The following is an 18,240-nucleotide window of genomic DNA, read 5'->3' on the forward strand; positions in this document are numbered from 1 at the left end:
GAGGCTCCACCTCACAACTTTCAGGACTTACAGGATCTGCTGCTAACATCTTGGTGGCAGATCCCACAGCACACCTTCAGGGATCTAGTGGAGTCTATGCCTAGATGGGTCAGGGCTGTTTTGACAGCAAAGGGGGGACCAACACAATATTAGGCAGATGGTTAGAATGTTATGCCTGATCGTTGTATATATAATAATAATAATAATAATAATAATAATAATAATAATAATAATTATTATTATTATTATTATTATTATTATTATTATAACTATTATTTATTTATTTAATTATATTTTTAATTAATTTATTAATTTTTTTGATAATTGATTTCTTGATAATTTTTTTGAATTATAATGTAAGATGGAGCCATGGTATTTGGTCCCGCTATATACAGAGCAATTACCAAAAAAATATTATATTTACTGGCTATATTCTGGATTATAGCACTGTTGAAATTTTTAGATTAAGCTACCAGATTGAGTTTGGTGCAAAGCAGAATGTTTGCAGTCAGATGGAGGTCTTTGAATCATGATGATGGTTCTGCAAGAAATATTAAGAACATTTCAAGGGCGTCATCGCACCTTCATGCTGATCTATTTACCATAATTGTTCAAGTTCATCAAAACTGGCTCTGTTGCTGACAGTTACAGAGGGAATCAACCTATCTGTGTGTGTGTGTGTGTGTGTGTTTGTGTGTGCGATGCTGCTAGGGGTGGTGCTTGGGCATGTGATTGTGCTGGTCGGCTGCTGTTTTGTAAAACATGCTTCTCCTTTATGGGAAATCAGAGTGCATTTGCGTGCATGATAGCACATCTGAGACAGCCACAGGGAGCAGCACTTGGCTGGTGACAGTATGTGATATTTCCCAGCGCATTCTCTCACTGTAACCAATTATCTTATTTGCATGCAAAGTGACAACAAACGTGTGCCTCTTTAAGAGTTGCCAGTGGGGCAGAGATGAGAGCAGAATAAAAATTTAGGGAGGAGACACACTTCAAATCTGATAAGAAGAGAGACACACCAGGGAATCCAAAAAAAGAAAAGAGAGAGAAAAGGAGAGCAAGAAAGGGACCTTAAAGAAGACTAAATAAAAAGAAAGAGATAAGATCGAAAATCAGGCAGAACTAAGGAGGAGAGGAAGCAGTGGATAAAGGAACAAAAAGATTTAAAACCCAGACAGATGGTAGGATGAGAAAAACATAACAGTGATAGGTAGTGAGTGAGACAGAAAGACAGTGACAGAAAAAAGACTGTGACAGAGATCTGTGTAGATCATAGTGTATATTATCAAACCATACTGAAGAATTGGCATATTGCACACATATGGAATTCTGACCATTGGTTCAGCTTGTAAGGTTGTGAAGTGACACAACTGTACGAAGGGTTTGGGTGCTTCTTAAGAATTGTGTTGCTCAGATCAGATCAGCTCTTGTAACAGGTGGATCATGCTTTACCATGACTCTGCACCTGGAGCCAGTGGTGTTGGGACAAGGTAGAAGGTAGGAGAGTGATTCTTATTTTTTCCCTGAGCAGTGAGCTGAGTGTTTGTGTGTGTGTTTGTGTGTGTGTGTGTGTGATTGTGAGCAGAGCAAAGCCAAAGCCAAGCAGGAAATGGCAAGTGAGCTTGAAAACTGCAATGTAATTTGTTTTGAAAACCCTGGGTCTGCAGTGTTCTCTAAGTGCCATACTGCAGAGACGCATAGAGAACAAAGTCATGTGGACTAAATGCGGACGAAATGCAGAATAAACAGAATAAGATGAACACCAGGATGAAAGTGAAAGTGCAGGCTGTGGATTGGGCCCTCCGCAGGAGTCTCCAGTATCACTACTAATGAGTTTTCTTGCAATAACCCCCCAGGACAATGTCAAAGCACTCATCAATTCCCCGAGGCATACCACAGTAGTCTATGTGGAGGCCTGTGGTATGCTACCTGAGACCTAGTTGGACTACCCTGCAATGAATAGAGAAATACTGTACAGGTCTGATGCCCTAATGGAAAGAGGTGGGTAAGGTCCTCCAGTTCTTTTCAGGCCCAACAGACGTGCCTGGACCCCACTGCAGTGACAGTAATGCAGACCTAAAGAGCTCTTGTCAGTACCCAAGGAGGTTAATCCCCACTTTCCTAGCCAGTAATTTGAGGAATGGATTGACAAGGGACTTGTTCAGTTAGCACTTAGTCTATGTGGATCCCAACAGGTAGAGTGGTGTGAATTGCCAGGTGCTTGGCCTTGGCAGTGGACCTGTACAGTATTGAATGTGTCCACTGCCAAGGCCAAGCACCTGGCAACTCACACCACTTTACCTGTCAGGATGCAGGCATTCACAGTGATGTAGTTTGGAAGTGCGAACCATACCTACACTGAACCACTAAATCTGGCAAACACCGCAAATGTGCAATTTAGGCTTTATCAAGATCCCCTTCAAAAGAATTGGTATGGATTTCACTGGGCCATTTAGTCAGCATAAGGGTATTGTTTATTCACTATATAATATATCATGTAAATAATGAAATTCAAATTCAAAATTTATCTATCACATACAAAATCATACACAGTACGACATGTAGTGAAATGCAACTGTTCTTGTTCCAACAGAAAGAAGAATAGAATAAGTTTAAGTGAATAGACAAAAAAAAATTTAGGGTATAGATAAATAAAGATTTAAAGAAAATAGAAATATAAAAACTAATGAGTAATAGAAATATTTAAAAAATATGATAAATTAACAAAAAACCAATAAGATATAAGATATTGGATATGCACAAAAAATGATTATATCATTATATACATAGTGAGACAAACATATTGATATAAAGAAATAAATATGAATATCTGATTATAACAGTCAGTGTAAAATGTAAAGTGACGGTGAGAAAACAAAGTGTGACCTGTGCAGAGTAGTGCAGTTATGTGTATGCAACAATCTGCTGAGGTAGAATGTCATGTGTGAGAAAGTCCAGAGACAAAGTCCAGAAAGTCCAGGTCTAGGTATTCTGGTTAAGGGCCCGAATGGCCTGCGGGAAGAAGCTCCTCCTCATTCTCTCTGTGTTTGCTTTCAAAGAGCGGAAATGTTTCCCTGACCACAACAGAGAGAAGACTCCATTGTTGGGATAGATGAGGTCCTTCATTATCTTCCTGGCCTTGGTCCAGCACCGCTTGCTGTACATAGTCTCCAGGTCAGGAAGCTCGGTGCGGATGGTACGTTCAGCTGATCACACCACCCTCTGAAGAGGTTCTCTGTCCTGCTTGGTGCTGTTTCCAAACCAGGCTGTCATGCTTCCCGTCAGGATGCTCTCAGTGGTGCTGGTGTAGAATGTCTTTAGCACCTTCAAAGTCCTTTAGGCGTCTGAGATGGTAAAGACACTGCCAGGCCTTCTTCACCAGGGTGTTAACGTGACAAGACCATGACAGGACCTGTGTGATGTGACCGAAAACTGTCCACTCTCTGCACTGGGGTCCCATTGATAGTGAGGGGCTGGTAATTCCTCTCCTGCTTTGTACTGAAGTCTACTATCAGCTCCTTAGTCTTGCTGACGTTCAGGAGGAGATTGTTGTCCTGGCACCATGTCTCCAGGTTTTCAATCTCCTCTAGGTAGGCCATCTTGTCATTGTTGGAGATCAGGCCCACCACCACAGTATCATCCACAAACTTAATGATGTTGGTGGAGCTGGAAATGGCCACACAGTCGTAGGTGTATAGTGAGTACAGCCGGGGGCTCAGAACACAACCCTAGGGGGCTCCAGTGCTGAGGGTGAGTGAGTGTAAGACATCGTTGCCCATCTGTACTGCCTATGGTGTGTCTGTCAGGAAGTTGGAGATCCACTGACACAGGGACAGGCTGAGGCCCAGGATCTCCAACTTAGTGGTGAGTATGAAGGGAATTATGGTGTTAAATGCTGAACTTTTGTCAACAAACAGCATTTTAACATAATTCCCCTTTCTGCTGTCCAGGTGGCTCAGGGCTGTGTGATGGAGTTGTGCGGTGGCATCCTCAGTAGATAGGATGAGCCGGTACGTAGACTGTAGCGGGTCCAGGGTGTCAGGTAGGGAAGAAGTGACAAAGTCTCTGATTAGTCTTTTGAAGCACTTCATCACTACTGAGGTCAGGGCTACTGGAGGCAGACGGGCTGGGTTTCTTGGGGACAGGAGCAATGTTGGACTGTTTGAAGAATGTCGGGATTATAGACTGTTCCAGGGAGAGGTTGAATATTTCAGTGAACACAGGTGCAAGCTGGTTGGCACAGGCGTTCAGAACCCGACCCATGATGTCATCTGGTCCTGCTGCTTTCCTGGTAGTCACTCTCCTGAATGCCTTTCTCACGTTGTGCTCATAGATGACATTCCTCTCTGGAGTTCTCTGCCTGCATGCTGCCTATCGCGCTGTTAGCGCTGCTAATGCTGTTAGCGCTGTGAGCTGCAGTCTCAAAGTGAGCGTAAAAGGTGTTTAGCTCATCTGCCAGAGAAGCGTCTACATTCACAGTTCTGGAAGATGGTGTTCTGTAGTCCATTATTGTTCTTAGTTCCTGCCACAGACTCCTAGAGCCACTTTGATGAAACTGTGACTCTAGTTTCTTTCCATAATTAAGAAGAGGTTGCTGGTTATAATTCAAGAAAGCTGAGAGAAACAACATCCAGTAAAAAATAAAGGTCACCACATCCCGGACCTCAGAGCAAAGCAACCCAATAAAATACACACCAGATAATGTTTTGAGGCCCAGGCCACTGAGACAACTTGCACTGGGAAATAAATCCTCATATTTTTTACCACCTCTAGCTCAAGTTACTTATTGAGAGGCAAAGACCCTTCAAGGTGACATGGTGGGTTGTCGAAGGTGAATATGAGATATTGCAAATGGACAGGAGAAGTAAATGGCAAACCTACCACTTTAAAGTCCTGAAACAGTGGAGCAAGGTTTGTATGGAGCACATAAACCTTGCAAGGCACCAGGCAAAAAATGGAACCCATCCTCTTCTGGATGACAACTGATATAGGGAAAAGCGGTTCAAGACTAATTGAGGAAAATGCTGGAGATATGCGTAATAGCAGAATCCAGACCTAGGATGGATGCAGCAGATTTTTTTCAGTGTCCATGAAGCTCTCCCAGATAGGTACCACCTGGTGTGTGAGCAAAAGGAAGAAACTCGAGGAATGGCTTGATGCTACGTACCCACTCACATTTTGAGTAATAGGCTTTTGACCCAACGAGAACCATCTCCCACCCTCCCTGCACCACTTCAGACTTAGCTTTAGCTTAGTTTCTCTGTTACACTTCAGACATCACTTGCTCCATGGAGTAGGCTGCTCTGCCTCCTTGATCTGCAGAGTAAATCACCCTGTCTCCTTGTTTAACTGAGGACATCCCCCTTCTGCCCAGCAGAAGATGCAATTACAGCTCAAAGCTCATTACATCTGTGGTTTAATGATCAGTTGAGTTTAATCATGTCTTGCACAGCACAGATTGTCTAGCATTTGTCTTTTATTGTCACTTGCTGTCAGATGTACCATCTAGTTTGTGTATGTTTTGCCATGAGATCATAACTCAATAGTACACTTTATCTGCACTTGCACCCACTGAATTTATATTTAACCCCAAAATTGACAATGGGCTTTTGGAAGATCCACAAACCAAAGTCCAAGAGAATATTACTTTCTTCACCCGGTTTACACAAACTTGTCACCCTTCAAGTCATAGCACTGGCTATATCTCCATAGAGTGCTATGGCCTCACAGTGCATATGTCCTGCTAATTTACATTACATAATAATCTATAATAGCCACTGGCAATGTCATATGAAACAACTGAGTGTGGTTGTTGGGATAAACCAACCTCACCCTATAGACTGTACACTAGGACTGGTGGAGAAAAGGTATCTGAGCCCCCACTCGGGTCATGGACAGGTACATCCCTAGCATTTTATGTGCTGAAAATTATTGCATAAGAATGCAAATAGAGCCTGTAGCTTGTCAAACCCAGCTGGGGCCTGGTATTTTTCATGTCATATAGAGGAAATACAGAGAGGAGTCTTTCCATAACCTTCCTTTGATCAGTTCAGCATTTTCTGTTGACACAAAACGGTGTCTTTTAAAACAGGTTTATTTATGGTTCTTCAGTTTAGACTCCATCGAAGCTTCTTCCATTAGGAAGTAAAGTTGATCCACTGATAGCATTTTATTTGATTTTGCAAGAAGTATGAAAGAAAAGTGGAGGACAACAATTCCTACCAGCATTAGTTGTCAAAAACAAATCAAAGGTAGGTGGAATTGTTTGAGGGAAATAGACAAAAAGCCAGTAGCGGGTAAAAACATGGAGGCGCATGTTTTCTTTAGAAACATGATGTATAGATGTACACTGAGTGTCTTTAAAATACATCTATACTCAGGGCATTACTTATTTTCAGTATATTCATTTTAAAGTCCCTAAGGCATGTGTAATAAAGTAGTCGGAGTGTGCAAAGTGGAATCCATATGCAGAGTTTAATGGAAATAAAAAGATCAAAAACCAGAAAAGTCAGAGGTGCAAACAAATCGAAATCCAAAAGAAAAACCAATGAAAAAGTCAATGAAACAGGCAGCAATGGAACAATGCAACAAAACGCTTAGTAATGCAGACAGAGCAAACAATACTTTGCATAGTTCTACATGCTGAACGGGTTTAAATATGCCAAGAGACAGGAAGTGCAATGATGACCCAGAAGTGTCTCAAAACTCGGGCAATGACTTCCATCAGCAAGTTAGGAGTGGAAGTAGCCAGGGGCACCATTACAAAATGGCTTTATAGCTTTGATTTAGTTCCATACAGTATGTTGATGTATTTCCTTTCAAAACAATAAGTCAGAGATAACCAATGCCATTTAAGATAAACTACACCCGTGCCTCTCAACAAACCCAACAGTACCTTAGTAATCTAGCTAAATATGAAAAACAGTGAAGAGCTGACAAGACCCTTTACCTTTCTCTTACTGATGGAAAAGCCCCAACAGTGTACAAAGACGTCCTCCCTCAGCCTGAGGAAGCTAGATATTCCAGTACTGAAGAGCCCCATGTTGGTAAAACACTTCTGGAAATTGGCTGTCACAGAGCTGCATTCTCATACAAATTCCACCCTCTTCCATATGATAAAAATTCAACCATTTTTTATCAAACAAGTGGTGATTCAAAAAATGAATATTGTAGAGGAAGGAACACAGCGACAATTCATGTTTACTGCTACCTATGACTGCAGGTAACAAGCTACTAATAAAGCTACTACTCTAGGCATATATGGTTCTAGAAAGCATTTAATACATATGATTCATTGTTTTCCCAAGATATAAAATTAAAGTAGGAATATCTGCACAGCTATATTTTTTGCTTATTAGTTTAAAGTGTCTTCCCCAATCAAATCCAACCAAGACCAGAATACACTGCTGACAAAAAATCAACATATTTCTATATTTTCCCCACAACTCAGCATTGTGCCAGCTTCTGCATCACTGGATAAACATCCTGCCAAATTAATAAACATAAATATAAATCTTCTTAAACATTATTGCTGTGTCCTATGGGATTAAATGTGATGCTGTCAGCAATATTTGGTTGTGATATTTGATACCCATCTAAAGGACATTCATAAACCATTTCACGCCATTTTACCTGATTCTGTCGGGCACCCTCTGTGTCTGGTTGCCATCAGTCATGCAGTTCCCAGCAAAGCTTGTCCCTCTGGCTCCACCATACTCCCTTCTCAGTGCCATGGCTCCATGCGTCAGAACAGACACGCCTTTAGCAATGCGACGACGTGGCTCGTCTCGCCATCCCTGAGGCCGCACAGTAAACAAAGCCTTAGGCAGACCTTCCACTCCAAGTCCAGATAGGGCTGGGCCCACAGCAAACCACATGTGTGAAGGAGTAGCCTGGCCTGAGAGCCATGCCGCCCTAAAAATCTGCTCTGCCTCTTCATGTGAGCAGTACAGGAGCCGCACCTATTAAATGAAACAGAAAAAGCAGCATGGCAATTGCAATGTTATGGATGTGATATTTGAACTTATTCATAGTGATTTATAGAATATCTAATTGTCTAATGTCTAAATGCATTCATTTGTAACATTTATTAGATACGCAAATCATTTAAATGTTATTGTACGTAGTTATTTCTCAGTGTCATGAACGTGACAGAGTGGACAGAACTTTTTGGAGACTTAACATATTTGTATGAGGACCTTTCTGAAAACAGCAGGCAATGGTGTGGATTTAGCCAATAAATAAGTTAAGCAGCCAATTAAGGCTCCAGGGAGATAGGGGGCCTTATCAAAAAAAAAAACAGAAGCATATAAAAATCTTATGTAACTTTAATTCTCTCTCGTAGTTTGTTTGCTTGGGGTATCACTCTTAAAGTGTTCATGTTATTATTATTAATATGTTATTATATTATGCATTATAGTACTGCACACGGCTCTGGCTTAGACACTGTCTTACGCTGTGTTAGAGAAAGTTAGAGCAGGGTGAGTAGAGTGGACGTGAGTAGCACATCCGCAGTAGAGCAATGCTGAAGTCAAAGTGACAAGGAAATAAATTAACAATGAAACACAGTTCCCCCAGCGGAGAAGAAAAAAGGAGGGAAAAAGAAGAGACAAAAGAATGTAGCCAAACTCCCCAAAGTCTCCTCTATTTTCACACAAACTCCACCACTGTCTGCCAGCACAGTCAACACTCCATCCACAGCACCTCTCCTGACAGACACTACAATGGGGTGAGGTCTACCTTTCTCTCAGCCCCAGAAAACGACAAGGTCCTGGTGAGAGTAGCCCAAGAACAACATAAAAAACACAAAACGGCAAAATAAGGGTGATAAAAGTCGGTGTGTTGGGGCCCCATTCCTGGAATTGCTCAGGGCCCCTAAATCATTTCCTGGCAGCGAACAGTCAGAATAATTTTGTAATAATTTGCAGTGACTTCGTCTTAAAGGCTTAACAGACCCAAACCATGTTTCAAAGCATAAATGACCCACTAGTCCCCTCAATGTAGGGGTGAAGGCCAGCAGGTCTGTACTGTTCTCATAGTGTACATGAAACCTGCACTAACCAAACTAACCAAACAAAAACAGGGTGAAGGCTCATCGGACTATATCACTTATCACTCGTAGACCAGTATCTATGGATTTGAGACCAGAACCTCTTTAGTCTCAAACAAGTGTTCTTCAAGTGTTCTTCATAGTAATGAAGTCTTTATGGACTTCAACCCTGCTATATTCTTCTCTATTTTATTAGTAAAAGACTGCTAAAAGTCTTATCATGTCTTGCCTCCTTTGGGTTTTTCTTACTCAGGTGACAAAAGCAGTAGAATGAATCCCTAAGGGAGAACTATATAATCCGTACATGTTCAAAGCATACTTTGAAAGCAGCCCAAGACCTTTTAAGGCAAAGAAGTTGAATGTTCAGAAATGGTCAGGTCAATCACTTGACCTGAATCTAATTGTGCATGTATTTTACTTGCTGAAAGCAAAATGCCCCAAAGGCAATATGCAGAAACTGCTGACAGCTGAAGTAAAGGCCTGGAAGGGCATCACCAGGGAAAAGCCCAGCATCTGATTAATTCTATGGGTTTCAGATTGACTGAAAAGGATTTGAAACGTAATATTAAATATAACTTTTCAAGTTTGTTCAGTTAACCTTAAAAACGGGAATCCACATATATAATAAGAACTGCTGCTCCGCCATTAACCGAATTTGGATATAATTACCATCAAATCAAGACTGAAAGTATATACAGCCATACATGGTAACATCATAACACTACTGATGAGCTGGTATGCTTCAGATCATAAGCAATTGCTGCACTTTTCCTTTCAGAATGGAGGTAAAAACCTTCCACAGAGCTGTACCTTCTGAGCCATCTTGTTAGTGCATGGTTGGGGTGATGATTTCACAATCTCCACTTGTGCTTTATCCATCGAAAGTGCTTTATTGCTTTATTGTTTTTTTCAGCATTGGACTGACACAATGAACAAGCTTGAGAAAGAGAAAAGATTAAAATATTGCTGGTGTACACAATTATAAATTGGTTCACAAAGCACTTCATTCACAAATGCAAGGTCAAAGGACATGACTAAATATGCATAGTGCCTTTTTGTGATTATAAAAGCAGTCTTCTATTCATCACCATCATGAATATGGTTAAGTCTAATGAGGTGCAGATTTTCATTCCTCGCACCCGTTCAAAGCTAAAGGCAGAAAATGAAGCAAGATGCTGTATTTTACTGTTGTGGCATACGGTCAATGACTTCTTTACACGCTTCTTAACGATTTTTGTTCTGTGGATAGACAGGGTGTGTGATCTGCCTAACAAAGGTAAGCCAGGGATAGCAATCAATGTGGGGGTAATTCTGGTGCTTTGTTCTTACTAAACACCTCTGCTTAGTAGAGGTATGGGTCAGCAATCTTGACAATATCCTTAACGTTTTTAGCCCCAGCTCATTACACAACTCTTATAACTCTCTGACGCATGTATGCAAAATACATGGACAAAATCCAGTGCTGACTGTGTTCCTTGATTTAAGCAAAGTAATCACTCACCTGCATCTTTTGCTGAGACAAGATGATTCTCAAAACTCTACTCTTGGGGTTGATGCCTTTCTCACATATCAGTAGTTGGGAAATTTTCCAATTTCCTAATATAAATACTGGCTGCACTTAAACACTGTAATTCACAGAGACGGTGTCATATCAGGAAGACCCACTAGATGAAACTGTATTACGTTTCTGTGAATGAATTAGCTTGCATCCTAGCAACAGTTGCTAAACAACGTTAGACAGCTCAGTGTAGGCAGATTGATGGACTTTATTTATATAGACTGCACACTTTGAGCTATGGGTGTTTTTTATTCAACAGTGCACAATTATCCAACAATCAGAACAAGTGACATTAAAATTTAAATCTAAGTGAAACAATAAATACAATGCACAGGCTGCTCAAGGCATGCTAGCCAAGGGCTCACATCCAAAGATCACTATCCAAATTATTATCTAAATTAAATAGGCTACAAAACAGTGGATATTTGTGCTTCATATTATTGATTATATTATGTCAACATTTTTAGAATCTAAATGTGAAAGCTGTTAAGTGACTACACTGCCTACTGCCAAGAACAGCTTCTTGCACGGGACACATTTTGCTGGCATAAGGTTCTCCATTGTGAGGATGTGGTCAATGCTATGGCCTTTTCCTCCACCTAGAGGGACAGGTTATGTCATACTAAGTGTTGAGGTGATAGCTGCCCTGCTCTGGCATGAAAAGTTTTCAAAGAAACTACACAGTCAAGAAGTTGGTCCTTTGTGTTCACTATTGTCTGGTGCCATCACTTTACCTTCCCACTTTGGCATTTCGCAAAATACACGTCACACATCATTTTGTTCTATGCGGCATTCCAACTAGTATTTACACTCTGATGTGATGATGACAAAAAATCTGCAAGAAATTCATATTTTTATGCATATATTTGGTGCAATGTTGATAACATACAAAGTGGGTCACAGAAGAATTTCTCACTTACTCTCCACATTTGAGTCCAAATATGTGACTGTCAAGTCAAGCAGATCATTATTGTCATCATGGGCATTCACAGTGTTCAGTGTGCAATGAGATGAAATAAGGTTGATCCTGAACCTTTGGCCATTACTCTTGCAACACAGGGCTTCCAGAAGTCAACAATTATCTCATTGGGTTTGTCAACATTCAGAGACAGATTGTTGTTCTTACACCAGTCTTTCAGCCCTTCCACCTGCTCTGGGTTGGACATCTCCTCACTGTCACTGATGAGGCAACTACTGTGGTGTTCTCATGCAGTGCAGTTGTGGGTTAACTGTGTGAAAAGGATTGGGCTGGGCATGCAGCCCTGGGGAGCACCAGTACTCAGATTGATGGTGGTGGTTGTCTTGCTGCCAACCCAAATAGACTGAGGTCTCACCACGAGGAAGTCCATAGTGCAGTTACAGAGCAAGGTGCTGAAACCTAGGAGGTGCAGCTTTTTAATCAGCCGCTGGAGGATGATAGTATTGAAAGATAAACTGATGTCTGTGAACAGCATTCGAATAATATATATTGTTGAGATGGATTAGTGCCAAATGAAGAGTATGGAGATTTTGTCTGTGGAACAGTCTGGGTGGTACGCAAACTGCAGGCGGTTCAGTGTGGTGGGGGTTTTAATGTGACTCATGACTAGACACTTTAGCACTTACATTTATATTTATGGCAGATGGCATTTTGCAGATGTCCTTATCCAGAGCGACGTACAAAAGTGCTTTGACGTCTCTATTTATGAATACATCAACACTGGTTCACTAGGTCACAGACTAAGGATGCCATCTAAAATAATAAGAAGAAACACACAAGTAGTCCTAGTTAAAGTAATTCAAGTAGAGGTAGGTCTTTACTCGTCGTTTGAAGACAGCGTTATGTCCTACAGTGTGGCGCAGTGCATAGTGCTTCAAACCATCAACAGAAGGAGTTAAGTGCATCTGGGAGGAACCCATCAATGTCAGTGTCCATGCAAAATGGTAGTATCTTGTAGTCCTTGATGGTTTAGATACCTTGAAACAAGAACCTATCTATCTATGATTGCACTTCACCAGCCTCATGTCATGGGACAAGATTGTTCTTGCTATCCTTAGCATTACCTCATTTCTTGCTATAAATGCAGTATACTGTGTCTTGAGCTTTGGTAGCTGCTTAGGAGTGGTGTGTTAGTTGGTGTTAACAGGTCTGAAACATGGTCTGAGGGTCCAAGGCAGGGCCAGGGTATGGCTTTGTAAGAATCCTTTTTGTTTGCGTAAACCCAGCCCAGTATGTTTGCTTCCCATTTTTACCAAGTCAACGGTTAGGAATGATTTTGGCAGAAAGGTATTCAGGTTTGCATGATGACAATGAGAAAGTCACTGGGTGTGCAGATTGCAGTTCACTGATGGCCCCCATTCATGTAGCACATCTTTAGCATTAGCCACAATAACAATGATTGCGAATGCCCTTGGCAGTTTATTCACAGCAATCTTGGTATTTTCACACATTTTTTTTAACATGCATACCATTCTAAACCATGTTGAGCAGTTGCATATCACAGATATGTGTATATGTGTATATATTACAGTCCATTCTTAAGTGTTTTAATTTGTTGTGCTCTAGTAAACTATTACTATCACACCAGTCAATTTTTAATGGTAGTTAAACAGACCACAATGACAAATTTAAAAGTAAAATGGTTTACTCCATTGATGTTTCAGAGACATGTCAATTAATAACCTACTGACCAATATTTCCTATATCTACTTCTTACAATATCTGTCCAAATCTCTTTTTCTAAATTGCCAAAAGTACTCTGTTTCTCATAGAACCAAGAAATTTGCCAGGTTGTGTTTTTCCCTGGTGGAGTTGTTGGGCATGAAGATGACCTTCTGCCCACCGAAGATCCCAGAACCGTTGCTAGATTAAATTTTATCTCAAAAGCCATGTCCAGTGCACAGAACTCTGGAGAGGATCCACATTAGGTTCCATTTGTAAGACGTTTATTAAAAACAATAATCCAAAATCCAGAGAACAGTTCAAGGTAATAGACAATATCCAAAAGGCAGATACCGGAAGGACAAATATAAAGAGTAAACCAAAAACAAGACAACAGTCAAAACACAGCAGATCATACACAAGAAACAGCTCAGAACCTGACAATGTCATATATGGCTTCACAAAGACCCTGTGTGTGAGCAGTATATAATCTCTGAATCGGAAATGAGTAAAATAACCAAACAAATGTCCTAGAATTTAGAGGTAAGGGGGACCTTTGGTGACTATATATATACAAATTTGGTTATTTTCAGCCATTTGGCAAGGTAAGTTATTTGTTTCATATTTAAAAGATTGCTAGGTTCATTTTAACACTATCCAGGGCAGAACTGCCATTAGTACTATAAAATAAATTATGTACAGTGACTCAACCACGGGGGCAAGTGAGGCAGAGCTCCAAAATTTACTTTAGCTGTTCAATAAATGTTAATCTTGTTAAAATAATGTCCTCATTTACATCTCCATCCATTTTTAAACTACACTAAAATAGTATTTACCTTATTTACGTGATTTTAAAACGTTTCTGCTTGACAGATTTTAGCTTATATTCCACTGACTTGCTCAGATTTCACAGGGTGCAACACAAGATGCCAGACATAGCATCCATGGAATTATTAGTGAACAAAAATGTCTGGCAGGGTTGCCAGAATGAGCTAATTTAAGTATATTAAGTGGCCACAAAGATCTTGTTTTATTTTTTTCATGATGTACAGAAGCATTTATATTATAAGATGTAAGATATAAGATGAAGCCCACAGACTGAGACACAGGACAGAGAGATTATAGAGGATAACCTGTACATCAGAAATATGTGAAATATTTATTTACCATGCAAAAATGTAAACTTTTAATGTGATATAGCAACCAACCTCATAACAATGGAAGAACATATAGGGAAAAAGAAAAAAAATGGTTCACACAAGTGTGCTTTACTAAAACATCTCTTGCTTGTAATAATGCACTCATTCTTTGCGGGTAAGAGTCTTAGCAATTTGGCAATTTTACTGTACTTCTAACAAAAAGCCTCCAGATCTATCAAATTGTGAGGGGATCTACTGTTCACAAGCCTTGTCAAGTTAATACATGTTCTTGATAGGATTTAGGTTTAGACTCAGAGTGGGCAATTCCAAACCATTGTTCTTATTCCTCTGAAGCCATTGTTTTGTTCATTTGGATTTCTATTTATTTAATCAAGCTTCTACCTTCAGCTGCCTGCAGGTTTTGTGCCAAATAAAATCCATGATTTCTTCTAATAGACTAAAGCACCAGACTTGTTTTTGCACCCAAAAAGTTGGTCTGATCTCATCTCAAACTTTGGTCTCATTAAACTATAACACATTTGGTCACATGGTCACAAGTGATTTAGACGGTCTTTTTTTTTTTTTTTTTGAGAAATGGCTTCCATCTAGCCAGGGGCAGACTTAGTGGTCTTATGGGAATCTTATGGGATTCCTTATGGGAATCTCGCGCATGTGCAGGACGACAGGAACGTTCCACTATTCATGAATCATGGGGGGGCCCCGCATTTGAAAAGATGTAATAATAACATTAAAATCTTAATGGTTATAGACAGACCACACAATATATGATAGAAAAGTAATAAGTACTATATGATTTATATAGGCTTCTTGGTATTGGTCGGGGCCCCCTAATTCCCTGGGGTCCTAAGTGGCTGCTGACCTCGCTTATTGGTTAAGTCCACCCCTGCATCTAGCCACATTTTCTTATAGCCCAGACATGTGAAGAATATGCGAGTTTGTTGACATATGGAGGAAATGAGTCCTACTTGCCAGTACTGCAGCTTCTTTAATGTTGCAGTAGGTCTCTTGGCAGTCTTGCTGTTTTCATCTTGTTCTTTCATATTTTTGTGGGGAAAAACATACCCTGTTGCAAACCTAGGCAACCAGGTTATTGGAATTTTTTTGCCTAGAAAATTTGTATTTGTTTATATTTGCTGGTTGCTAAATCACATAGTCAAATAGGTGCAAATCATGCAATCAATCATGTGGTAGTTTCTGAAACCACTGATCTCCTGGGATTTTCATGCACAACAGTTTCTAGAGTTTACACAGAATAGCGTGAAAAGGAAAGATATGGATACTACTGAAAGGTAGTTCCACAGGTAGGGATGTCTTGATTGTTGATTAGGGAGGTCAGAGAGTAATGGTCAGACTGGTTCAAGCAGAGCAGATCAGAGATGGGGCTGAGATCCTGAAAGACACAGAGCTTGATCATATGTTCAGACTGTCAGGGGGAAGAAGAACCTAAGGAGTTACGGCATGCCCCCGCTTTTATATACAGATTAGTTATTCTGTCCGAGTTCTGCTTTTCAGAAGAGATGGTCCGAGCAGAACCTGTGGTGCAGGACTGTGACAAAAGAAAGAGTATGAAATGTGATGAACTGTCACAGATAAGTGGGAAAGGATGATTTGGCTCAGTGGTTTCCCCTCCACACTCCAAAGTGAAGAAACCAGTTTCAGCCAGTGGAATCCTTGCTCTCACACAGTCACCCCTTTTATACAGAGGGGAAAAGGCCTCTGTTACCAAGGAAACCACACAATATGACGAATCAAGTGGAAACTCAGAGAAGTATGATAATAAGGGCATGCACACATTCAATGTCTCACCTATTAGCCACTACGGAGGCACTACCCTTGTGGAAGGATGTCCAGCCAGAAGCGACTGCTGGACCCCTATAGTTTTGATAAATCTTACCAGGTTTTGGTGTCAAACAAAATCTTATTTGCTGATAAGGAATGTGACTGTGCTGTGTGCTTTGAGAAGCGGTACTATTTTCAGACTGTACACAGAAGAAAACATTATTTCTGTCGCTCGTTTTATTTGCATCCAATTAAGCAGAAAAAACGATTTGCAGTAAATGTTGAACTAGCGCTTTCAGACACCTGGGATTCATTATACTGACATAAACTGAAATAAATATAATATAAATGTGAAACAAATAGCAACAGTTGTTTGTACATTGATAAAAAATCTGAAATGAAAACTGAAATGTCTTTCAGGCTAGAAATGGCTTTTAGGTAATTATTCAGATATTCTATGAGGTTCATGCCTGGGCTTGGTTTGTGGTCTGACATGCACAACAGATAAGCCACATAGCGTCTCACTGCGACAAAGTGACCCATCATTCATTTTCAATAAGATGTGGCAAATTGAGTGACAGCTATGGTGGTGACAAAGTTGTGAAATGTTTAAATTTATGCAAATATGGAGCAACTTAGTGCAGTGTCTACCAACGGGAGTGAATACAGTTAGGCATGTGATCCATCACAAAGAGCACAAACTTTTCTTTCATATCTTGTTGATCTTTCAGCTGCTCCCTATATGTGTGAGGGGTCACCACAGTGCACAACAACTTGGCACAGGTTTTATGCTGGATGGCCTTCTTGACACAACCCTCCCATTTTTATCCAAGCTTGGGACGGGCACTGCGGCACACTGGCTGGGAATTGAACCCAGGCCTTCCGCATGGTAGGTGAGAAACCTACCACTGAGCCACCAGTGCCCTAAACTTATTTTTCATATCATATGATGTAAAACAATATTCATATATATTTTACATACAAATGGCAAATCTCCCTTGAGAATGTTTAACTTCTGAGCCAAAAAAGCTGATTTGGGGTGCTAGTTGCTCCACCCACTGATAAACTTTAGTACTATGGCAATTAGTAGTAAAAATGGCTACTGAAGACCTTCCGAAGTCACCTTCTGGCTCTCTCTTTTAATTATGCTGTCATAGCTAGTCTTGTCGGAGTACCTGTCTGCACATTGTCTTTAAACATCACATGATAACAAGCATACCTAATATGTCTCTCTCTCACTCTCTCTCTCTCTCTCTCTCTGTCTTTCTCTGTTGAGCTATACATCCCACTCCCGAGGTCCCAGTGTGACCACTTCTTCTTTCTGGACCTGCCTGATCCATCCAGACTCTCTACCCCGGTCGGAGTCTCATCGCTTGGTGGTGCTCACTGCTGCTGGGGATAGATCTGCGTGGACAGCCTGTGACCACAAGAGACAATCACACCATCTCTGAACTGCTGTTGCCTCAGTCAGCTTTCAGCAGGAAGGAATTAATGCTAAGTCTATAATGAACTCAGAATCTACACTGACCTATTAGTTCCTCAAGTTCCTGTTGTTGAAAGGACATTATCAACATTTGCATTATTCACTGTCCAGTTTCACCCAAATGAGGATGAGGTTTCCTTCTGAGCCTGGTTCCTCTCAAGGTTTCTTCCTCAGATCATCTCAGGGAGTTTTTCCTCACCACCGTCACCTCAGGCTTCTCATTAGAAATAAATGTTATGGATGAATAGTAACTTATCTTAAATTTTGTTTGTTTGTTTCTATACTTCTGTAAAGCTGCTTTGAACAATGTCCATTGCTATACAAATAAAATAAACTGAAAAAAAAACAATGAAAATTGTAATTTGTTTGTATGTTTTTTGGATTTCAGAAAGACTTTAAAAAGAGCATTATTTAGTTTATTTAGTTACCTGTAATAATATTGTATAAGCCAGAATCCTGCTAAAGATATTATATAACAATGTTTTTATGCCTTGTTCACTCAATTCTGCTGCATTCTCAACGGCGAATATACTGTAGCCTTTTTTTATTTTACCCATGAAGAAGTAG

General features: G+C 40.4%; 1 protein-coding gene across 4 annotated transcripts in view; it reads right to left on the reverse strand.

Annotated features, from left to right (window-relative positions):
* grin2da (glutamate receptor, ionotropic, N-methyl D-aspartate 2D, a) overlaps positions 1-18,240 on the reverse strand; it is a 114,892-nt gene that overhangs the window by 40,549 nt on the left and 56,103 nt on the right. For all 4 annotated transcript variants that reach the window (XM_058405357.1, XM_058405358.1, XM_058405359.1 and 1 more), the window contains exon 5: positions 7,636-7,964. In XM_058405357.1, coding sequence (XP_058261340.1) covers positions 7,636-7,964 — 329 coding nt within the window. The remainder of the gene's footprint in view (positions 1-7,635; positions 7,965-18,240) is intronic.

The sequence above is a fragment of the Hemibagrus wyckioides genome, linkage group LG12, assembly GCF_019097595.1.
Source record: "Hemibagrus wyckioides isolate EC202008001 linkage group LG12, SWU_Hwy_1.0, whole genome shotgun sequence".
NCBI classification, from domain to species: Eukaryota; Metazoa; Chordata; class Actinopteri; order Siluriformes; family Bagridae; genus Hemibagrus; species Hemibagrus wyckioides.